At 52.7% G+C, this 24110-nt stretch overlaps 2 protein-coding genes across 5 annotated transcripts; one reads left to right on the plus strand and one right to left on the minus strand.

Moving 5' to 3' along the window:
• The first annotated feature begins 1636 nt into the window (after positions 1–1636).
• On the plus strand, positions 1637–15090 carry Fhip2b (FHF complex subunit HOOK interacting protein 2B). The gene is made up of 17 exons (XM_090354277.1): positions 1637–1755; positions 5604–5682; positions 7609–7781; positions 8859–8963; positions 9053–9175; positions 9658–9882; positions 9991–10187; positions 10420–10528; positions 10738–10814; positions 11181–11370; positions 11828–11973; positions 12068–12196; positions 12303–12393; positions 12533–12676; positions 13001–13141; positions 13308–13408; positions 13511–15090. The coding sequence occupies exons 1-17, from the start codon at positions 1711–1713 to the stop codon at positions 13647–13649; spliced, it is 2214 nt and encodes a 737-aa protein (XP_090210403.1). The 5' UTR covers positions 1637–1710; the 3' UTR covers positions 13650–15090.
• A 1544-nt stretch (positions 15091–16634) lies between these two features.
• Nudt18 (nudix hydrolase 18) lies at positions 16635–19022 on the minus strand. 4 transcript variants are annotated; one of them, XM_090354279.1, is made up of 4 exons: positions 18792–19022; positions 17757–17970; positions 17353–17591; positions 16635–17250 (listed from the first exon to the last, which is right to left on the minus strand). In XM_090354279.1, the coding sequence occupies exons 1-4, from the start codon at positions 18951–18953 to the stop codon at positions 16996–16998; spliced, it is 870 nt and encodes a 289-aa protein (XP_090210405.1). In that variant the 5' UTR covers positions 18954–19022; the 3' UTR covers positions 16635–16995. The 4 variants fall into 4 exon arrangements, with proteins under 4 accessions (XP_090210405.1, XP_090210404.1, XP_090210407.1 ...); XM_090354278.1 differs by having other exon boundaries at positions 16635–17591; positions 18792–19021; XM_090354281.1 differs by lacking the exon at positions 18792–19022 and adding an exon at positions 18407–18709 and having other exon boundaries at positions 16635–17591.
• Positions 19023–24110: the final 5088 nt, after the last annotated feature.

Here is a 24110-nt window from a genome sequence, read left to right on the forward strand (position 1 = left end):
TTTTGATTTTGCCCTCATACCAGGGTTTGAATTAAGGGCATTCTTGCTCGTGGCTGGCACTCTACCACTTGAACCATCCTCCCATCTGGTATTTTATTGGCTAGACACTTTGCTGCTCCAGCTGGCTTCAAACTATTATCTCCGGATGGATGCTTCCTGAGTAGCTGGCACTATAGGTGAGGGACATTGGCACCTGGCTGTTTTTGTAGGTTATTTTTGTTTATTTGTTTTGAGGCAAGGTCTTTGTAGTATAGACTGGCCTTGAACTAGCAATCTTCTTGCATTTGCCTCACAAGTACTGGGATTACAGTCATGCACCCTCAATCCCTGCTCTTGGGTGCACACACACACGCACACTATTATTTATTTTTTGGCAGTACTGGAGTTTGAATTTAGGGATTTGTGCTTGCCAGGCAAACAATTTCTCAACCATTTGAACCCTTTTTGTTTTGGGCAGCCACTCAATCTGTTTCAATCAGATAAAGTCAGGTAATACTAGTGCATTGTGTCTCAATTTTTGCCTTGGTTGGTCAACGACCCTAACCACAACTCTCCAGACCAGGCAGGCCCCTTCTTAACATTTAAAAAAGTCAAATTAGGGCCTGGAGTGTGGCCTATTGGTAGAGTGCTTGCCTAGCATCCACGAAGCCCTGGGTTTGGTTCCTCAGTACTACATACATAGAAAAGCTGGAACTGGTGCTGTGGCTTAAACAGTAGAGTGCTAGCCTTGAGAAAGCTGGAGGACAGTACACAGGCCCTGAGTTCAAGCCCAGGACTGGCAAAAAAAAAAAAAAGTCAAATTAAATGTCGTGAGCTTTTCATGCCCTCCCATGACTCCCTGGAATTACCTGAAACATTGGGAAAGGAGAAAAGTTGAATTTGTCCATACTGCTTCCCTTATCAGTGAGGAAGTAGACCTGAGGAAGGTGAGGCTGAGGCTGGACTAGAACTCAGGTCTCTTACCCCCCCCCCACACACACACTTGTTCCTTCCTAAGGCTTCAGAGCTGTTCCTTGCACAGGCTGTGCAACAGAAACACAACGGAGCCAAATACATTGCTGGATAATTTCTAATAAGTCACTTAGAAAAAGTACAAAGCAACAAGTGACATTAATTTTTACAAATACACCTCTATTTCTTAGAACTATATGTGAAATGCACGGTATTTCTAATGGTTTACATGTCAGCATCTCATCAATATAATCCATGATCATCAGGGAGGGACCATGGCATCCTTTCCTTCCCCACTGTGTCCAGCTGGTGGACGGGTGTCCTTGACACCGGGCCTCCGTTAGGGGCACATTTCCAGCCCTCCAGTCCTGCGTGGTCTGGGCTGCGGACTGGGCAGGGCTGTGAGCAGCAGAGACTTAAGAATCCACACCTTTCATTCAAAAGCAATTCGAATTCCGCATTCAAGACCGGATCGGGAAGTGCGTCCGCCCCCCCCCGCCCCCCCGCCCCCCGCCCCCCCCAGCACCTCGCCCCACAGCTCCAGCAGGCGCCCCTGGGGCCACTTTCAGCGCGTGAGCCCAGCGACCCTCGCCCACCGACGGGGGCGGAGCTCCGAGTCCAGCCCCGCCCCTAACCCCGCCCCTTCGCCAGACCCCGCCCCCTGCCGACCGGGTCGCCTCCTCCGCCCGCCACAGACGCCGCCGCCGCCGCTGCCGCCGCCGCCCGGAGCCGGGCCAGGAACCGGGCCCGGCCGCCATCATGCTGAGCCGGCTAGGGGCGCTGCTGCAGGAGGCCGTGGGGGCGGTGAGCCCGGGGCCGGCCGGGCCGGGAGGGCGGGCGCGGGGCTGGGGGGCGGGGGTGGGGACCCTTCCCGGGCCCGGGTGCCGCTCCGGGCCTCCCGTCACCGGGTCGCGCGCCCGCCCCTCACCCCGGATCCTCCCCGGACCGCCCCCGCTTCCGCTTCCACACCGCTTCCTGTTTATGTGTCCTGCGCCCCGGAGCCCCCACGGCTCCCAGACCACCCCGGCCACCCGGCCCGTCGTAGCCGATCCCCCCCCCCCCCCAGGTCCCCTCCGTCGCCCGGGTCCGCCTTCCCCGCTCCCCGCTCCCTCCCCGCGGAGCTCCGGGACAACCCCTCTAGGCCGCTCCCCGCCCGGGTGAGGGCTGGGGGCCCGGAGCCTCCCGGAAAGCATCGCACACCCACCCACCAAGCTGTCCTTGAGTTGGGGAGAGGTCAGCCCGCCCCCAGGGCCGGGTGGAGGGCCGGACGGATTTCTCTTGTTGGCTTTGGCCCTCCTGGAGGGCAGGTCCCGGGAGCCCACTGCGGTCCCCTCCACATCCAGCAAGGGCTCAGTGCCGTCTAGACAGAGGAGAAACCCCGCTCCTCAAAGCAGCCTCAGTAAGAAACCGGCAGCGACGTTAATTATTCTGTCTCCGTTTAAATCACCCCTCTAATTGATGAGTATAGCTTATCAGTTGTTTCTGGAGAAAGGACCTGGGTTTCACTTCTCTCTTACCCACCTCCTCCCACCCCCCCACCCCCAATCAGGGCTCTTCAGGACCTCAGGCTGTGCCTTAGGCAAAGTTGTGAAGGAAAGAAAATTCTCCACTTTCCAGCCCCAAGCTGGGAAAGGAGGGGAGAGCCTTAGGCATCCCAGAGGTGAGGTTTCCAAATGAGCTTTCCTTCCTTCCTATCCCCCAATCCAACATATAGAATGTGATTTGATAATCTAATTATGGAGAATGTGATTTGACCATCTAATTAATTCATACCTCTGGGACCATTTCATTTACTAGGAGAATAGAGAGATGGACAGGCCCCATGTGATGCTATGAGCCTGGGGACTAAATTTTCATTGCTGGAAGCTCAGGCATCATGGCCTGAGGAGATGCTGGGCTTGAACTTAGGGCCTGAGGTTCTTTTGCTCAAAGCCAGTACTCTGGAACTACATCACCACTTCCGGCTTTTTCTGTGAGGAATGGAACCCAGGACTTCATGAACGCTAGGCAAGCACTCTACCACTAAGCCACATTCCCAGCCCTAGTGAAGATGCCAAGATTTCCCACTCTCCATGGCAGTATATAGAAGATGTCCTAGAAATTTGACTGACTGGTGTGACTTCTTCCAGACTAGAATCCTTCTTTTCAGCTCCACTTCCTTGTCCAGGGATCTAAGTCTTTATCCACATGTGAATCAAGGAAAGGGATCCTTTTACCTGATATAGGGGGCTCACACCCACCATCCTAACTACTCAGGAGTCTGAGATTTGAGGATCCAGGTTCAAAACCAGCTTGTTGGCTGTTGATTGTGGGGCTTGAACTCAGGGCCTGGGCATTGTCTCTGAGCTTTTTTGCTCAAGACGAGGCTCTGCCACCTTGGGCCACATTTTCACTTCCAGTTCTTTGGGTAATGGAGATAAGTCTCCTGGTCTTTTCATGCTGGGGCTGGCTTCAAACCTCCATTCTCCAATCAGCCTCTGGAGTAGCTAGAATTACACGTGTGAGCCAAGCCACCGGCTGCATCTGGCCTTCTCTCTTTCTGTCTTTTAAGTTGTTATTATAAAGGTGATTTAGAGAGGGGTTAAGTTTTGTAAGCTTTTATGGCTATTTCGATAATAATAATAATAATTCTGTTTTTGTAAAGAATTCATTTGGTACAGTTTCTTTGGTCTGGTATTTAAAGTAGCTGGTTGTAGGTTCAGGTAGAGATTTCAGCTTCCTTTCTTCTCTCCACCAGCCTGCACTGGCTGACCTGCTTTCTCATGGGCCTCCCAGTCTTACCTGAACACTCTTTTTGGTTGAAGCCTAGCTGAAGGGTTTTGGATGCTATAACTGAAATCTGAGACTAAGTGAGACCTTCATTACAGAAACTGAGATGGCTGGTGCTGGTGAAGGGTCCTAGGCTTCCTAAGAGAAGGCAGTACGGGCCCAGCGTGTCCAGGGTTTGCTGAGGTACTTGGCAAACATCCGTGTGCAGTCCTAGTCAGCAGCAGGCAGGAAGTAGAACTGTGATCCTCAAGGAGGTCACTGTCTTGGAGAAGCCTGGCAGTAAGAATGCCACGCAGAATGTGACAAGGCAGGAGTATCTGGAAAGACCGTGGGTGTAGCCATTACAGAAAGGGTCACTGCACCTACAACTACCTTTGAAAGCAATCAAGGTCACCTTCAACCAAGGTGGGCGCGCCTCCCTCACCCCTGTCGGATGCAGGGCTGCCCGGTACTCCCATTACCATGGCCTTCTAGACATTCTCCCTGCCTTTATCTCCTCCTTTTCATGACACTGCCCGATGGATCTTTCCCCAACACTGCCCAGAAGGGGGCATTGACTTGCAGAAAGTGGGCATTGTGGCTTGGCCTTTGAGACCCACAAGAGCATTGCTGCCCTTTCCTCAGATGCCCTTTGCCCAGATTCTTCTGCAAGGAGTGACCTCTTCACCTTGGAAATGTGACCCCATTCAACTTGGAGTTCAGGCAGGACCTCAGTAAAGCTATCTTGCTTGCAGTCTGTTACGAATGACCTCTCTTTTCCGAGAGATTCCTTCTACCTCTCCCGGGAATGCACTCTGCTTTGTAGGTAATTCAGTGACTTCACATTCTTTGCCTGGCACATTTTCTGAGAGTGAGGCTTAGTTAGTCATCCTTGGATTTGCTTGAGGTATCTCACAATACATCCTATACCTAGTAGGTGCTCACAAGGTATTTACTGAATGGGTAACTTGAACAAGATGGCGAGCTCTGTAACATTGTAAAGCACATGGCTGGAGAGAGAGACATGCAGGCTGGGAAAGGGTTCCATGGAGCAGCCAGCCCTTTGCTGGAGCCCACTAGAGGTTCTCAGGAACTAGACAAATTGTAGAGGTCCATGGGGCCCTAGGACAGTGAGTTACCTGAGAAAAGACCTGCAGGTGGAAATGAATGCCTCTGGGACAACATTGACTGTTAGGAAAGAGGAACATTTTCAGGGAAAATGATGGTGATCAGTTCAAGGCCCCTTCCAGCCAGAGTGTGGAGATAAAGTGTGTTTGTGGAAAAGGGGTGGGGGGTTTGCTCAGATTAGCAGAAGGGGTGGGGGGACAGAGGTGTTAGAGATACAGGAAAGGTGTTAGAGATACAGCTGAAGCCTGGGACAAAAGACTAAGAACACATTAAAAGTAAGGCATTTCCTTTATAAGTTGCTGAGGTTACTTCTTGGCTGAATAGAGCCTGTCTTGGAATTGATGACTGAGTTTTGGAGAGCAACTGAAATTGAGAAGAACCAGAAAGTTGTATCTTTGCACTGTTTTCCATCTCTATCATCCCATCCTGCATTCCTGCCTGTCCTGAAGTTGTGGCCCAATGGGGTCACATGGAAATGGGTGGTGTCTTTTTCACCTCCAGTTATGCTGAGCTCTGGGACAGGAGCTGAGGGATGGGGAGGGTGCCAAGAGACTTTGGGTAAGATGTGAGGATCTTGCTGCTGTGTCCTGGAGAGATGACGTGTTACTCTTCCCTGTGAAAAACTAAGAGTGGAGCTCATCTTCTAAGGCCTAGTGTCCACCTGTGACACTAGTGACACGGAGCAAGCTTAGGAGAATATGTTCCATGAGCACCAGCGGCAGCGGCCTGTGGTCACTGAAGCCCTCACTGAAGCTGTGTCTCTGTTCTCTCTGCAGCGGGAGCCCAGCATTGACCTGCTGCAGGCCTTCGTGGAACACTGGAAGGGTATCACACACTATTATATCGAGAGCACAGGTAAGGCCTGTTCCTCCCCAGCCCCGAACCCCAGGAAAGAGCCTGGAACCCCAGGAGAAAGCTAGGAGGAAAGTGTGGGAAGAGGGTCATCTGGCCTCCACTGCCTAGAGCTGGGGCTGACCAGTGGAGATGGAGGAGCAGATGGATGGAAGAAGCATGGAGAACTCTGGTCACTTGCAGTTATTGGCCCCATCCTGACCTTTCTGGGAGAGAAAGGATAAGGTGGGACAAGGAGTTTGAGGATCCACTAGCTGTAAGGTAGAAGTGGCTCCACTTGTCTCAGCTTCTGGCTGGTAGATTCCCCTCACCCCCAGGCCCTCAGGTCCCAAGTGTAACAAATTTCCTTTTTCCCTAAGCCAACTGAAGGACATTTGTTTTATAGAAACCTAAGGTCAGAGAAGAATGAAAACCAAGATACAGAGCATGCCTGGTTCCTTCTTTCTAGCTGGCATTTCTGAGGACCAAAGCCTTAGGCCATCTGTCTGGCCTACTATAACCACTCACTAAGGGGAAAGGCTCTCATTGGATACTTTGTAGTCAAGTCATGCTCATTGGTGGATACAAATTGGTTTCTAGATATGGAAATCCTACATCCCTAGCTTTCCATCTCTGCCAGTTCAGTGTGAGTTTGATTCTAGCCTGTCTTTAGAGGTCTCCTTCTGACCCTTAGCCACCCCACAAAATTACAAAGTGGCCTTTGGACAGGATAAAGGACCTTTCAAGTGTTCTGTTAGATGAGATCTCTGAGATTTGGCTTAGTGGACATTTGAACTACATCATTGTCATTAAGGGGGGACTGTCCCATGCATGGTTATTAAGGGACAGCATTTCTGACCTCCGCCTCTGGGATATTAGTATTGCCTCCTCCACTGACAGCCAGAAATGTCTCCAGACTTTGGTAAATATTCCCGAGGGTATAAATTTGCTCCACAGTTGGGAGCCACCCCTTTAAGGCTAAACATCTGTTGCCAGAGAGCCCCAAGTCCACAAGAAAGTAGGATAAAGCCTGCAACAGGCTGACTGAGGTGGGGCTTCAGCTCTTTAGCTTCCAGAATAGTTTCTAGAATTAGACACTTTGGGAGAGGATAAGGCACGCTTGCCTTGCTCAAGAGTCTATGCCCTAAAGAAAAGCTAGGGGGCGCTCCAAGGCCAGGCCCAAGCCTGGTGGAGCTTTTTCTAACACTACACCCTCTGAGACTGCTCCCTATATCCCACCAGCAGTGACTCCTCCTCACACTGCTGGAACAGTTATGGTTGCTATGCAGTCTGCTCTCTGCTTTGTGAACAACACTGCACTGCCTTCGGTGAACAGAAAGAGGGTATCAACAGGCACTAGAAGTGGGCACTCAGAAAGGGGCTTGAATACAGCGTCTATATCCTATGACAGATCCCCGAGCCCAGAGCTAACAGCCTGTGCCTAGGTTAGACAGGCAATTCTCAAGACTTTCCATTCTTGGTGATAACCATGTGCCCCTGTCCCCAGTTTGGAAGAAAATGATGCTGGTGCCTTCTGATAATCCTGCAGCAAGCAGAGGGTCATGTCCAGAGCCTTGTCCAAAGGGACTTCTGTCTGTTCTGATATATTAGTATCAGCTACAAACTTGCATTTCCTGCAGGCCCTCAGCCCCTCCCACAACTCGCAGGCATGATTTCTGCTGTCCAGGTTTGGCAGGAAGAAGGTGCCGTTTGTTTGTTGTGGGAGGGTTTTGTTTTTGTTACATGTCAGTATTGGGTCTGGATGCCATCCCTTAGAGTCTCATGGGTACTTTTCTGCTAGGCTGGCTTTGAACCTCAATCCTCAGATCTCAGCCTCTTAAGTAGTTAGGATTACAGGTCTGAGTCATTAGCATCCACCAAGAAGGTACTGTTTTTAACCCTGAATGCGCCTCTTTCTCCATCCACCCTTGTATCACGAATCTCACTTAGATGAGAACACCCCAGCCAAGAAAACAGATATTCCCTGGCGGCTGAAGCAGATGCTGGACATCCTGGTGTATGAGGAGAAGCAGCAGGCGGCCGCGGGTGAGGCCGGGCCCTGTCTGGAATACCTGCTGCAGCACAAGATCCTAGAGACCCTGTGCACCCTGGGCAAGGCCGAGGTACGAATGCCCCGATGACGCCAGCCAGCCTCCTAGGCCAAGTTTCCCGCCATCCAGTGTTCTGACATGAGGGGGGGAGGCCAGGCAGGAGGTGGGTACTGAGGCTCTCCTCTCATAGCAAAGGTAGATTGAACACGTAGAGCACCTGCTGTAGGCCAGAGCGGGATCATTGTAGACAGGATGATCACCTTGTTATCTGTGGGGATTGGTTCCAGCACCCACTATCCCTTCTCTCAGATACCGAAATCAACAGAGCCCTGGAATCCATCCCCATGGATACTGAGGGATGCCCTCAGCATTTGATTGTGTGTGTGTCTGTGTGTCTATGCGGTGCTGGGGATGGAACTCAGGGCCTTGCTTATCCAGGGCAAATACTCTATCACCAAGTTATGTCCCAGCCCTTTCTCCCCCCATATCTTCAAATAATCTCTCGATGACTTACAATCCCTAGTACTGTGTCATTGTATGAAAATAGTTGTTACACTGAATGGATTAGGAAATAACAATAAGAAGAAGATTGTACACATTAAGTGCAGCTTTGATGTTTTTGGTTCAAATACTTTTTCTTCTGGTCCTGGTGCTTGAACTCAGGGCCTGGGTGCTGTCCCTGAGCTTCTTTTTGCTCTAACACTTGAGCTGCAGTTCTACTTCTGGCTTTTTTTGTTGTTGTTTTTGTAGTTTATTAGAGATAGGAGTCTCACAGACTTTCCTGCCCAGGCTGGTTTTGAACCATGATCCTTGGATCTCAGCCTCCTGAACAGCTCAGGTTACAGTCATGGCCACTGGTGCCCAGCTTGGTTCAAATACTTTTATCCGAGGTTGATTTAATCCACAAGTGGAATCTGCAGATAGGGACAGCCAGCTATCATCATGTTCAACAGTGACCCAGTTCCAAGAGAAATTAAGGCAGGAATTGTGGTCAGGAGCACAAGGAAAGCCAATTTCAAATGTGGCGGTAGTGCAGGAGGCCTCTGAGCTGTGCCTGAGGAAGTTCTAAGCCCTGTAGCTCTCCAGGGAAGAGTGTTCTGGCAGATGGTGGTAACCTGGGCTCTGATGGGTGCTCTGTTCCTGACCCAGTATCCCCCAGGCATGCGGCAGCAGGTGTTTCAGTTCTTCAGCAAGGTTCTGGCCCAGGTGCGGCACCCCCTGCTGCATTACCTCAGCGTCCACAGACCTGTGCAGGTGAGGCTCAGGAGCCCAAGGGGTGTCTGGGCATAGAATCCCCCTCCCCTCCAGCCTGCTCCCCTGTTTCTGTCCTGCTTCCCTAACAGAAACTTCTCCGACTTGGTGGGACAGTCCCTGGGTCCCTCACAGAAAAGGAAGAGGTCCAGTTCACCAGTGTCCTCTGCTCCAAGATCCAGGAAGACCCAGAGCTGTTCACCTATATCCTGGAAGTAAGCACTTTCGTGGGAAACGGGTGGGAAGAATCCAGGGCGAAGCTCCTTTGTCCCTGAGCTACAGGAAGATGGGTGCCCAGGAGGCACTCCAGACCAAGGCCCTGTCTATTATTCCCCTGCACCTTTGGTTTTAGTTGTAGTAAACACACATAACAATGTTTATCATCTTTGTTGGTTTATGTGCTGGTACTGGGGCTTGAATTCGGGGCTTCACACTCTGGTTTGGCTTTTTTACTCAAGGCTGGCACTTTACACTTTGAGCCACAACTCCACTTCTGGACATAAGAGTCCCACAGGCTTTCCTACGCACACTGGCTTGGAGCCACAGACCTCAGATCGCAGCCTCCAGAGTAGCTAGGGTTATGGTTGTGAGCCACCAGTGCCCAGACATCATCATATCACCCTGAACTTTGAAGGAAAGACCCTGAGGAGTGGAGTGAGATTTGCTGCAACCTAGGCGTTTTCTGCCTTCTTTACAGGGTAAAAAGATTATAAACAAGAAGAAAGCTGTGCCTCCAGCTCCAAGTAGCCACAGGGACAAGGACTATTCTAGCAGCGCTCCTGACGGACGTCCCCAAATGGATGGGGTGACCCATGGAGCCCAGGCCTTGAACAGCCACCTGCCTGCTGAGCCAGAAGGGCCAGAGGGTGGCCCTGGGGACAGCAACCTAATCACCTCCCTGCTCGGGCTATGTAAGAGCAAGGTGTGCTGCAGAGAGGGCAAGGGTGGGCACAGCAAGGGTGGGGGAAGTTGGAGGAGGTGACATGGGGGACTCGTTGCTAGTCCCTCAAGTTGTCTTCCCATCCCTTAGAAGAGTCGAGTGGCCCTGAAGGCCCAGGAGAACCTTCTGCTGCTGGTGAGTGTGGCCTCCCCAGCAGCTGCTGCCTACCTGGCACAGAGTACCCCCTGTTGCATCGCCATCGCGGAGCACCTTTGCCAGCTGTACCGGTCCCTGCCTGCCTTCCTCGACCCTGCAGACATCGCCACTTTAGAAGGCATCAGCTGGAGGTGGGTGAGAAGGCTGGGCCACATCCAGGGCTGGTAGCTGTATGGCATGGAGATGCCTATGAGCCATTTCCCAGGGGCCTTCTTAGCCCTCTGAAAGCATCATTTTTGTTTCTGACTACAAAGCAAGCCCCATTAACTTACCCCAGCCACCAGATGTAAGAGAGGAGCCCAGCTCCCCGGTATCCTTGAGGAAAACCTCGACACTACTGATACCCTGCTTCCTTTCCTTTAGGCTACCCAGTGCACCATCGGATGAGGCATCCTTCCCTGGCAGGGAGGCTCTGGCTGCCTTCTTGGGCTGGTTTGATTATTGTGACCACCTTATCACAGAGGCACAGTCGGTAAGCAAGGGTGGGTGTGGCCAGGGCTCTCTCAGGATTCCCCTTGGCTGTCTGGATTCGAGAACAGACTACTGCAGCAGATGCATGGTCACCTGCAACCAGGCCTCACCAGGCCTCTCCAGGGTGTTTAATGCTATGCAAGAACACAGTGGTTCTTCAGGGTGATTGTGAGAAGTGTAAACTCATTGCAGTCTGGCTCTGGTTCCCAGGTGGTTGCAGATGCTTTGGCCAAAGCTGTGGTTGAGAAGCTATTTGTGGGGACACTGAAGCCCCAGCTCCTGCACGTGTAAGTATCTGTCTAGTTCCCTGTCCATAGCTCTGGTCTGCATCAGCCTCACCAACTCCAACCCCACCTCAAATCCCTTTCCAGCTCAAAGGCTAGGAACCAGCTTGGTCAGAGTCACATCTGTGGACTCCACTGGTTAGAGTTAGCCAGGCCTTTCCCCAGCATGTTTGATGTGGCTCTGAGCCACTTGGGCTAAATGATGTTCTCAGCAAGAGTTGGAGGCAGCCAGAGAGACTTGGTAGCTAAAGATGAAAGGACAGCCTTAAAGAATTCTGCACCCCTATATTCGTTTACTCTATGCTCCTCTTCACTCTTTCCCCCTACCTGGCACATCGCTAGCCTGGCTAAGGTGCCCTCTCTCCACAGATCTGAGCAGAGCATCCTGACTTCCACTGCCCTCCTCACAGCCTTGCTGCGCCAGCTCTGCTCGCCTGAGCTGCTTCAGGAGGCGGTGGTCTTCCTCCTGGGTACCGACTGTCAGCCTGCAGATTTGGAGGAGAGCCCTCGTACCCTGTGTGCCCGCCTTATTGCACACTGTGACCATCTCTCTGACGAGGTGAGGCAGGAGGGCCTTCATCTCTGTTTGCCTAGCACCCCGAAACGTCTCCTGGGCACTCCACATTTTTGCTAGTTTGCCCAGGTAGTTCCACCTCTGAGGCCTTGGGCCTCTCAAAGCAAGTGGCAAGAACAGCCAAACTGTTCTTGTCATGACAGTATCCATTCACAGACTCTCTATGGCCCCGTGTGTTTTGTAAACTGCTTTCTCATTTATTTGTCTTGGAGACTGCAGCATCAGTGAGAGGTAGAAGAAATGGAAAGTCCAGTTTTTTAAATGTGGAAATGGAATCACAGAGCAGCCAATGGGACCATCCAGACTTCCTGGGTCCCTCTTCCTCACCCCTTGAAAGTCTCCGGCCAAGAGAGCTGACTCTTAGGCTTAAGGGATTCATAGTTCCTGGGCACCCAGGGGAGGGGAAGTACTACCTAGATCCCGCTGGCCCCTCTTGCCCCAGATCAGCGTTGCTACACTACGGCTATTTGAAGAGCTACTCCAGAAGCCCCATGAGCAGATTGTCCATGGTTTGGTCCTGTGCCACCTCGAGGGCCGTCTGTATGTGGCTCGGAGCTCACCTGAGCCCGAGAGCTATGAGGACACGTTGTAAGTGTAACTGAGAGGGGAGCCTGGGTCTGCGTGGGACCCACACCTGGTGCATCCATCCATTTACTCATGCGTGCCGGTCCCCCGGCTGCAGGGACCTGGAGGAAGACCCCTACTTCACAGATGGCTTCCTTGATTCTGGCCTTCAGCCCTCCGCAAAACCGCGCCCAGCTCCCACCACCAGTTCTGATGGCAAAACGGCAGTAACGGAGATCGTCAACAGGTGAGGAAAAGGTTGGCATTTGTGTGCTGTCTTCAAGGTCCAGGCAGCAGGGTGGGATTGGGTAGGGCCGAGGAAGCAGCTCTACACTGAGGCCCCTGTCCCTCAGCTTCCTCTGCCTGGTCCCTGAGGAAGCCAAGACCTCCGCTTTCCTGGAAGAGACAGGGTACGACACATACGTCCATGATGCCTATGGGCTGGTAAGTGGCAATGCCTATATTCCTCTCCTTGTTCTTGCAAGCTCTTGGTGTGAAAACCCTTCAATCTGCCTATGTGGTCCTGAACCTGTCCCTTGTATCCCAGAGAGCCACTCCCTCACCCTGCCTCCCCCCTTCTCAGTTCCAGGAATGCAGCTCCCGCGTGGCCCCCTGGGGCTGGCCCCTGGGCCCTGCACCCTTGGACCCCCTTGAGCCAGAAAGGCCTTTCTTTGAGGGTCACTTCCTCCAAGTGCTGTTTGACCGCATGGCCCGGATTTTGGATCAGGTAGCCCACAGGACTGGGCCCCAGTTCAATTCCAGGTTGGGTCTTCTCAGAGTCACCCTTCTTAAGTTCCCCCATGTCCCAGCCTTTGCCCCTACCCCCCACCCTTCACCTTTCCCCGGGCGGGAAGCCCCATCTCGCCTCTGCTCCACACGCCCTAACACGCTCTGGCCCTCAGCCCCAGGGAATCCATGACACACACACATCACGTGAGTCTCCCACCCCCGCACACATTCACACCAGCCAGGCGCCTGACTGGGGGAGTGCAGAAATGCTTACCACCCCCAGCCAACCACCCCTCACCATGGTCCATCTTGTTCCCTACAGCCATACAGCCTGAACCTGCAAGTGACCTCCGTCTTGTCCCGGCTCGCCCTCTTCCCCCACCCCCATATCCACGAATATCTCTTGGATCCCTACATCAACCTGGCCCCTGGCTGCAGGAGCTTGTTCTCTGTGCTGGTCAGGGTGAGGATCCTGGGGGCCAAGGAGGGGAGGGCCATCAAGGCTGGAGGGGCACACAGGCCAGTGCCAGGGAAAGCACAGGGCTCCCACCCCACCTCCCGAGCCATGGTGGAGCCCGGAAAGCCCACAAGCTGGCTTTTGTCTCAGTCCTCTTTGGTCCCTGCTGTAGGTGATTGGGGACTTGATGCAGAGAATTCATAGGGTACCCCAGTTTCCGGGCAAACTACTCCTGGTACGAAAGCAGCTCATGGGCCAGGTTCCTGGGGAACAGTAAGTATTTGAGGGGAACGGGAAGGTGTCTGGCCACTGAGCCAAGGCTCATGGACAGTGCCCACTCATGGCCAGCCATGGTTCTCTGCCATCTCCCCTCAGGCTGGACCACCAGACCCTCCTTCAGGGTGTGGTAGTGCTTGAGGAGTTCTGCAAGGAGCTGGCTGCCATCGCATTCGTCAAGTTTCCTCCTCATGGTCCTCACCTGAACCTCTCCCCACCCCCGGAAGGGCAAGTCTGAGCCAGGAGTGGGACAGGCGGGGAGACACCTGCACCTCTGCCCCAAAGCAGCCTCCTGCTTGACCCTGCTGTCCTCTGGATTGGAGGCTTTGGCTCCTGAGCTGACTCCAGAAGACCTTGGCCTATTCCTCCAGTCCTGGACTTCAGGGAGGTGTCAAGAAACAAAAGAGCTGGCCTCCCAGGAGGCAAGTTGTCCTTGAAGTCGTCTACAGCCAGTGATGTAATGGCTAGTGAGCTCCAGACCCTGACCTTCGCGTGTTGTGTGATGACCATGTGTGGGCAGGGCCCTGATCTGCACCAAGCTGCGGGCAACAGGGAATGAGATGTTGACTCCGAGGCTGGTCAGAAACTCAGGCCAGTGAGAGAGAGGCCATAAACCTTGTCTGTGTCACACTAGGTATGTGGGAAGCGGCTGAAACTTGACAGGTTTCTCTCCTGTCTTCTTGGCAGTAGGGGGGCAGTGAAGGGGATGCAGATGAAGCCCCCCCCTTCCTACTCTGCCCTCCTGGAGACTTGCAAAATTCCCAACCACTTCATGGCAAATGCCCAAAGCATGCTCCGCGCCCAGGCGGGGGCAGCTGCTAATGAGAACCTTGGCGCAGCTGCAGCCAGGGCGGGCGAGGGCCTAGGAGCTGGGTGCCAGGCTCCAGCTCCAGCTGGTTCCTTTCTGGCGCCTTCTGAACCCGTCTCGGCAGGTCCACAACACCTGGGCAGAGAGGTCAGAGGCCTCTCTGGAGGTGGACTCTCCCCTCCAGGTCCTGCCTAGACCTCAGGGTTTCTGATAGAGAGCCCTCCTCAGAGGGTATAAGCTCTTAGGGTGCAAATGAGGCAGGGTACCCCTAACTCCAGATCCCTGAGCCTGGTGGGGAGGAGCCAAGACCTGGGAGGCCTGCTCTGGTGTTGTTCTCCCTGTGTGCCCTCCTCACTTGGGGCTGCCACCCCACCCAACCTGAATCTGTCTCGACCTGCAAGAACACTCGGGCGGCGCCAGGCATTACCTCACAGCGGGACTGCAGTTACTGGCTTGGCTTCTGGGCAAGGAGGAGCAGGCCAGAGCCCCTTTCGCTTCCTTTTCCTACCCATGCCGCTTCTAGAAGCTGGGCATAGGGTGCCAAGAGGTGACATGAAAGAGGAGGAAACTCAATGACCTCTACCTCTCCCACATTCCTCCCAGCGGGGGAGGACTTCATGCTGCTCTGAAAAATACACGTGTGTGTGTGTGTGTGTGTATGTGCACGCACACGCTGTGTGCACACATCCCAGTGCTGGTGGGAGACCGGAGAAGATCTCGAGAATAAACTGAATCTGGACTCTGAAGTTCTTAAAATGTTCAGGGGTGTCTGGGCATCACAGACCCTCACCTCTGTAATCAAAGCACTTTGGCATTTGTATGGTGTCATCCCCAGACAGCACAGCAATAAACGTGTGGTTGTGTGGACACAGTGCTTGTCCTCTACCTGAAATTTCTCGGCTACTTAGTAAAATTTCTTTGCTACTTTAGACTCATCTTCCATCCCAAGAAACTAAATTTCCAGACCTAGAAAGAAGAGGCTCTGGCAGTGTAAACCCCATTTTCTTCTCCCACACCTGTGAACCATACGCCTGGCTCACCTAGGACCTAGTCATGGAGCCACCCTGAAGGGCAAGGCTAAGTGATAATGTCTGCGTGCCAGTCTTAGTTCCTGTGTTTCTGCTGTGTGCTGTATGACTGTTTTAGCTGAGCACAGTGGACCTGCTACTTAACCTTGCGTAGGAGGGGCCACTCAGTGGTAAGGCACTTGCTTAGCATGGGCAACAACCTGAGTTCCATCCCAAGCACCACAAAAAACAATGTGTGGCCAGGCGCTGATAACTCACACCTATAACCTAGCTACTCAGGAGGCTGAGATCTGAGGATCGGGTCCAAAGCCACCCTGGACAAGAAAGGCCATGAGTTTCTTATCTCCAGTGAACCCCCAGAAACTGAAAATGGGGCTTTGGCTCAAAATAACAAGGGTTAGGCTGGAGTAAAAGCTCGGGGACAGCGCCCAGGCCCTGAGTTCATGCCCCCAAACCAGCAAAGAAAACAAAAATGTACGGTAAAGGGCAAAGGTACTGATGGCTGCGTGGGGCAGGCAGGCTGAGACTTGGGAGAGGGTCTCTCCAATGGCCCCTTTCACTTGAGTACACAGTTCACCTAGGGGACTTTGAGAAATGTCACTGCCCATTTCCCTCCAGTAGTTTGGTCAACAGTCGGGCCAGTATGTTCCAGTAGCATTTTGGGCGATTCTAATGTGTGCCCAGTGTTGAAAACTTCAAGGCTGAACGAAAGTGCAAGGCCTGTGTGCCTCTGATCAAACTATTTATCAAAATGAACTCCAAAACGAATCCTAAGAGGCTAACTAGTGGTAGTGTCATCTAAGTGGTGGGGGGAGCAGGGGAAGGGCCAAGGACTCCTACAGGGCTCCTCAGCCTGCAGTTCAGTGACACTGAGAACGCCCAGTCACCTAAAAGGCTCTGATCAGCACAGCCTAGATTTTTGTTTGTCATCAAGTTCATTTTCCCCAAAAATTCTTTTATTAAAAAATCCTGCAATGATTCCACTGGGCTGAAAGAACTGGGGGGAAAAAGGTGGGGGAGGGTATAATCAGGTTTGGACTAAAATGGTAAAAAGCAGAAGGCAGGACAAGGAACTAATAGAGATCAGGGCACCAGGAAGCCTGAGGAGGAAGAAATGTGGGCAGATGTCTGCATTTATTGTTCCCCACCACCAGACCCCCAGAAAGGTCTTTCCTGGGGGATGTGGCCCCTTATGGTCACATCCCATCCCAGCAGGACAGATGAGCTGGAGAGAGTGCTGCCTGGCAGGTGTCACCTGCACTCCCAGCCCAGCAGACACGCAGAACATCTGGGACACTGGCAGGGACAGGCCTAGTGGCTGTGGGCAAGACGAAGGGCTGGCAGTTCTCCAGGACAACCTGTTCCCGACAGGCACTGAGGCAAGAAATGGTTATAACAACACTGTTTACTCAGCAAAGAAAACCCTCCCCCAAGTTCTCAATGCTTGAAAGGCTTAGCATGCAGCCTTTATGAAGAATGTACAGATACAGATAATGAAGGGAATCCATCCATTTTAGAAAGCTCCTCTCCCAGAAGGAGAAGCATCATATGTCCTCAGGGCAATTCAGTGCTTGAGCTCTGGCCCCTTTGCTGGGTGGAAGGCACTGTCCAATCAGATGCAATGGGGGTCCTTCTCCTGAGAACCAGGAGAGTCACCCCTGCATCCATGCAATAAGATCCCTGACTTCGGTGCTACCTGCCTGCCTGACAGGGCAGCAAGGGCTGCTGCAGTCCCTGCCCACATCTCCCTATCTGCTCACTGGAACAACAGAGGAGTCCTGGAGTCTCTGTAGGAGCTGTTTTTGTAGATCTTCCTCCATCACCTTCCACCAAAAGTAGTTCTCACCCCGAACCTTTGGTGGCTCATCTTCGATTCCTGGATTCCGAAAAGCCACGGTCACCAACACATTCATGCATATGCCATCGATATTGTCTTTGCCCAGATGCTGCAGTCCCAGCAACCCCTTGGTCTCTATTGCCAAATTGTGCAGCGTCAGACACTCCTGTAGCAACCGTAGGATGGCCACCTTAATGCCCCCCCTCTGCTCCATGGGGGTGAAGCCACAGGCAGTAATGGGTAAGTGAGGCACCCCCATTGTACCCACCAACACCCACACTGTCTGGACACTGGTGAAGGTGGCCACGAGCCGCTGGCAGACCAGACTGCAAGGAAGCTCCTGAGGCAGAACAAGAGGATGGCTGGCCTGCTGCAGGTACTGAGCAGCTAATTCTACCACGTACAGGACGTCGCGGGCTCGCAGTGGAGAGGGCAGGGAGAGCCGAGGATACCAGCCAGCCTGCAGGGACTCAGCATCTGCTTCCTTGGAAGTCTTGAGAGTTCCACCTAAAGGAGGTGGAGGGTGTGTGTGTTAAATGTATAAATGTGCGTCTAGGCCAGTGAGTATGGGGTTGGCTGCAGAGGGGTTCCAGTCACCAAAGGGCAGACGGGGTGGGGGTGGGGTGGGAATGGCAATGGGTCCCTGTTAGCATGCCACCAGGTGGGCTGTACCTGTGGGGCGAGCGAGGAACACAAAGCGGATCCAGGCAGGGCCCCGCTCCTCCACAGACAGCAGAGTCACAGGGTCGCAAAGCAGTCCGGCCTCCTCCTTCACTTCCCGTCGCATTGCCTCCACGATGGTCTCCCCAGGCTCCATTCTCCCTGCTGGGAGGTACCAGGTCCCCCGGCACTCCCTCTTGGCCTCCTGAATCAATAGCACCTCATCCTGAGGGGAGACAGAGGGAAATCCTTCACCCTTTCACCACTGCCAGGCTGAGAGCTCCAGGACAGCAATCCAACAAGCAGCTTGCCCTGCCCTGTGGCTCAGATTCAAAAGCAATGGCCCAAGACCCCCTTCCTCCAGGCTGTCCCACAGGTTGCAATTCGTTCCTCTGCCTCCTTCTTTGGGTTCAGAGACTTCAATGGTAGGAAAAAGAGGTGCGATTCCTCAGGAATGGATGGACCACTGAGACCTGATGGGATGACCACTTGTTACAAGACCCACGGATGTCTGGATGTGGTGTGTAGCAGCTCTCACTCCCTATGGGCTTTACAAACCGCTTAGGACGGTCCCCAGCTGAGGGCAGAGCCTTGAAACTGCTCTCACCCCCCCCCACCTTTCTTGACCCTTTTCCTGTTACCCTGGTCCCCATCACACTGACTGTCACGTTGACTCAAGCAGTGATCCGCATCAGCAGGTGCAGGGGGGCGGGCGGAGGCTGAGTGTACGCTGCCATTACTGTCTGGGAGGCCTGGGGAGCCCTGGGGAGCCATTCCAGGGACCTCTATGGGGGAGCCATACTAGACACCCAGGAAGGGAGAAGTAACGCAGTCCTCGCCGGGCCTGGGGGATGAGATGGATCTCCCTCTCGGGCCCTGGCCTGGCTTCCTCCTGTCCCCCCACACCCCCAGACTCAGACACGAATGTAAGAGTGCTTTGCAACACTGGGGAAGCGACCCGGCGGGCCACTGCGGCCTGCCGTTGGCTGTTGGCTGTCGGGCCCGGGGCTGGCGGCGCGCGCCCAGGCCTAGCGGGCGGAGGCTCACCTGCTCGTTGAGGAACACGGCCACTACCACGTAGCAGACGTTCTTCCGCAGCCTCACGGGCACCGGAGGGTGGCCGGGGGGCTCTGAGTCATACCTGTGCACGAGTAGCCCCTGGCCCCCCAGCACGGCCGCCAGAGCCCCCGCCGGGTTTTCCGAGGCCATCAGACGCCCCTGGGAGGCGGCGAGCGCGGACCCTGCGGGCCCTGCTGGGGGTGCGGACGGCGGAGGCCCCGCCCTCGCCCCGCCCCTACGGGCGCTGTGGGCCCCGCCCTCGCCCCGCCCCTGCGGACGACGTAGGCCCCGCCCTCGCCCCGCCCCCGCGGCCTCCGGCCGACGCTAACGCGGAAGTGCCCGGACAATCCCGGCTGCTGATAGGCTGTACGTCACGAGGCCTGCCGCGTCAATCACCGAGGGGCGGGACCAGCCCGCTAAGAGGCGGGGCGCGCAGGGCGGGCCGTGAGGACCTGCCGTGTTTTTGCTGCCTTCTCCGTTCTCCAGCTCTCCGGACTTCTCCGGCCGCCAGATTACTAATCCCCCCACGGGCGCGCTTGTCCGCACAGGCGCTGAGGGTGACGTCACTTCGACTGCGGGGTGCAGAGCGTCGGTGGCGTCACTGCACGGTGACGTCACCCCGGCCTGGGCCCCCGCTTGGACTCTGTTTACCATCTGCCATGAACAGACTCAGGAATGACCGGAGATGAGCACTCCTCAAGTAGATGCCTCCCTGCCTGACCTGTGACCGAATGCCACGAGCGAGCCAGCCCTGGGGTGTAGATCCCAGGCCTTGCGCCCTGGTTTTCACTCTGCCACTTGAGTGCCTCTCCTTCTGGCTTTCTACTGGTTAACTGGAGCGAAGAGTGGACGTTTCTGCCACAGCTGGCTTCAAACCTTGATCCTCAGATCTCAACCTCCAGAAGAGCTGAAATTAATTATAGGTGTGAGTTACTAGAACCTCACTTTCCCATAGATTTCTATCTTGGAGACTCTGATCTGTGTGGAGAGAGGGACATGAGAAGTCAACTCAAGGGGATAGGCTAAGGGCTAAACGACTGGTTTAAGTAGATCTATCAGAGGAGGGAGATTCAGGGCTGACGGGAAGGAAGGTAGATCAGGGCAAGGGATGGGAGGAGGGATTTGGAACTAAGAGACTGGCCCAGCTGGCATCACTACATTTCTCATAATGTTTCGAGGCTTCTCTCCACCACAGACTGAAGCCTTGGAGGGCAAAAGCAGTGCCCTCCACCCAGCACGCAGGGCCTGCAGTGTGGGAAACAGGGTGTGGGTTTGTCTGGCCAGCTCCTGTTTCTCTCCGAGACTGACCTTTCCTCCTCAGAGCTTCCTCTAACCTCCTCTCAGGACAGCAAAGCAGAGCCAGCTGGGAGGAATCTTTGAAGCAGGCCAAGTCTGGTCTCCTCACCCTATCCAAACTGTCCCTTTCCTCTCCCTCCTGCTGGCTCTGTGTCTGCCTTTAGTGGGACAGCAGCTTGGTGGTGCTGACAGGCTTTAGACTTCAAGCTAGACATCCAGCCAACTGCTGGCCAGCTTGTTCTGTGCCTCCAGTTCCTCATCTGTAATGTAGGGTCACAACAGCCCTCCTTTTAGAGTTGTTAGGGAGCCAAAATCTGAGGGGAGGATCTGTAGGAATTGTCCAACACCGGGCACAGCTGCCAACCCTCCAGTCTGAGCCCTCTTGGCCACAGTAGCTTGTTTCTGCCACATGAAGACCTACCCTTATCGGCTCTCAGTAACCCTAGGCATCTCAGACTGGCCTCCTTGGGCTCTTCTCACATGCTGATGTGGAGATGGGGCCTGACCCTAACCCATATGGAAATGCTCTCCTCTCCTCCAAACTAGTGAAGTAGGGCTCACTGGCATCTTGCCAGTCTCTTTGCTGTGACTGTATTTCTAGCCATCAGTTTTCCCATCTGTGAAGTGGGGGCAGCACTGGTCCTAGACTCTTTTCTGCCTCCCAGGGATGATTTGAGAAGGTGAGGTCATGTCTACACTGAGCTATGGGAGCTTCAGAGGCGTCCTAAGATAAACAGACAACCTAACTGCCTGGAATAGCCAGGTTACCGCAAACCACAGCTCCTATCCCATTATCACTGGGGAAAAGCGTTCTTCTGTCAAGTGGGCCTAATCACCCCCATCGTGGAGCCTCACTTGAGGCAAAAGAACACAAAAAGCCTCTCATAAAGCACATGCAGAAGGTCCTCAAGGAGTCTACCTGGTCCTTCCCAGAGTGCTGAGTGAAGCAGCGAAGAGTTTGGTGTATGCTGGCTGGTGCCTGGGCATTGAACTCAGGGCCTGGGTGTCATCCCTTAGCTTTTCTACTCACGCGTGGCACTCTCCCACTTGAGTCCATCTTCATTTACAGCTTTTTGGTAGTTAAATCAAGATAAGAAGCTCATGGACTTTCCTGCTAGGGCTAGCTTCAAACCCTGATCCTCAGATCTCAGCTTCCTGAATAGCTAGAATTACAGACACGAGTCACGGGCACCTGGCTTAGATCGAGTTCCTCAAAGCCTTTGGAGAGAGAGAACAACAGACAGAGACTGGTGAAATCCCAACATAGAGGGGGAAATTGAGGGAGAGAAGGAGATTGGACTAGAAACATGTGTGTCCTAGGATGAAAAATACTTCTGGACTGAGTGTGTATGCACAACTCTCCCAGCACGCTCAGAGCCATCTTGGAGCATGAGTATGTACATGTAGATGTGAACACATGAAGGGGAAAAGCCTGGCGTAGGCAGCCTCTGAGACAGACAAGCAGGGTGGGAAAGGTTGTCTGTGATGCTCAGGCAATGTACAGAGCAGCGGACCCTGACCCTTGACAACCTAAAGCAAGGCCTGAGGTACAGGAGGAGAACAGCATCCTGCTGCAGGCGGGCCCTGCTACTAAGCTCCTCTGTGACCTCGACTATAGCTGCCATCCAGGCCATGTCAAGTTGAAAGCGTTGGAACAGAAAATGAAGCATTAAAGCCAGGTGCCTGTAGTTCACACCTGTAACCCTAGCTACTCATGAGGCTGAGATCTGAGGATCACAGTTCAAAGCACACATGGGTAGGAAAGTCTGTGAGACTCGTATCGCCAATTAACCACTAGAAAACTGGATGTGAGGCTATGGTTCAAAGCAGTAGAGCGCTAATCTTGAGCAAAAAAGGAAGAAAAGAAAGGAAGGAAGGAAGGAAGGAAGAAAGAAAACATTAAGGAAATCAATGTTAATATCTTTTGATAAAGGCACCATGTTCCTATAAGATTCCCCGAGAAGCTGGGTGAAGGGTAACTGGGAATCCATGATGAATTTATAGCTCAACTGTAAATCTAAAATTGTTCCAAAATAAACAAGTGTGGTAACTGTGTAAGAAAAATAGAAAAGCAGGCCTTGGATGTGCATACCCACACTCACTGCCAACTTTTTTTTTAATTTTTTTATTGTTATTAGTAAAAGGGTTACATGATATTTGCCAGATAGAAGGTGCATTAATTCACATACATTGATACCCTTTCACATGTCTTGGTACCCATTACCCTCCCCCCCACACCCTCCACCTGTCTTGGTTTTCCCCCCACTACCAACTTTTTTAGCTCATGACACTGTGGTATCTGCGCTGGAGAGAGGGGCAGGAGGTGGCAGTGAGTGGTTCACCCTGGCAGAAGGAGAAGGCTAAGGGCTTCCATGAGAAATAGTACTGCTGAGTGCCAGCCTGAGGTTCACAGTGAGTCTCCACCAGGACTGGCTTTGTTATTGGCCTAGTCCTGAGACAAATGCACATTGACCTATTGTTTATAAGGGCCAGACCAAATATACCCACAAGGAGCTGTGACCCGCCATGGGAGGGGAAAATGGAGCAAAAGAGATGGGTCTTTTGACCAGGAAGGATCTTGTATTTAGGGTTCTGGGGTGACATCGGGACACAGCTGTAGAAGGTGAAGTGTAGGTGGAAAGGTGTTCTTTACTTAATGCTACTTGGAATGTGACCAACTATGAAGTGCATGAATTAGGACAGAGAAGAGTAAGCCCATCTAAATTCCAGGAAACATTAAGACCTTAATATTAACAGGGTGGCTTAAGTCAGAAAATTTGGTTCAAATCCCAGTTCTTCCCCTGAAATTACTGTGTGGCCTGGAGTGACTTATTTAACCCTAGATTGCCTGCGACTTCTGTAAAATGGAAAAAAACATATCTACCTCAAAATAGTCATAAGGGATTGAGCTATTTCCATATAAGAGATTAAATAAAGCAAATAAAAAGAATAGCATGGTAAAACATATGTTCTCATTTTTCTTTTTAGTCCTGAGAGAAAGTGAAAATAACTAAACTGTTAATGAAGAAGCCTGATATACATGTTTTTCCTTTATTTTTGCTAGTCCTGGGGCATGAACTCAGGGCCTGAGCATCGTCCTTGGGCTCTCTCAAAGCTAGAACCCTACCACCTGAGCCACAGCATCACTTCTGGCTTTTTCTGTGTTTGTGCTACCAAGGAATTGAAGCCAGGTCTTTGTGTATGCTAGGCAAGCACTCTACCACTAGGCCAAACTCCCGGCCCCCTGATATCTATTTTGAAGCAGGCGATGGTTATTTAAATCATAGAATAGGCACTTAAAGGGATATAAATAGCATTTTCATCTTTGTGTGTGTGTGTGTGCGCGCGCACGCGCGTGTGTCCGTGCCCACCAAGACTGATGAACTCAGGACCTGGGCACCATTCCTTAGTTTGCTGTTTTTCAGTTTGTTTTTTTTCACTCAAGATTGGTACTCTACCACTTGAGCCACAGCTCCACTTCTGGTTTGTGGCTAATTATGGAGATGAGTCTCATAGACTTTTCCTGTCTGGGCTGGCTATGAACCACAATTCTCAGATCTCAGCTTCCTGAGTAATCTTTGCTAGGATTACAGGCATGAGCCAGGGTGCCTGGGTAAGCAGCCATTTAAAATGTAGGTTAGCTAGCAAGATAGAAAAATGATGATGGGACAGAATTAAGAAAGAAACCAAGTACAAAATACATCAACCATGTGCACAACAGATCCCTGAAGAAAATACTAGACGATAAGTCACAAACGTGCTGAGGCCAGTGGCTCATGCCTATAATCCTAGCTACTCAGGAGACTGAGATCTGAAGATTTCAGTTTAAAGCCAGTGGTAGTGCACTAGCCTTGAGCAAAAGCACGCAGGGACAGCACCAAGGCCCTGTGTTCAAGATTGAGAAAATAATACTAATAATAAAATACTAAGAGAGGTTGCATTAGAAGGAGAGGTTGAGTTGAGATGGCCTTGCAGGTAACTTTCTTATTTTTGAATGGTTTTGAACAGATG

The sequence above is a fragment of the Megascapheus bottae genome, chromosome 20, assembly GCF_031878675.1.
Source record: "Megascapheus bottae isolate mThoBot1 chromosome 20, mThoBot2.hap1, whole genome shotgun sequence".
Lineage (NCBI taxonomy): Eukaryota > Metazoa > Chordata > Mammalia > Rodentia > Geomyidae > Megascapheus > Megascapheus bottae.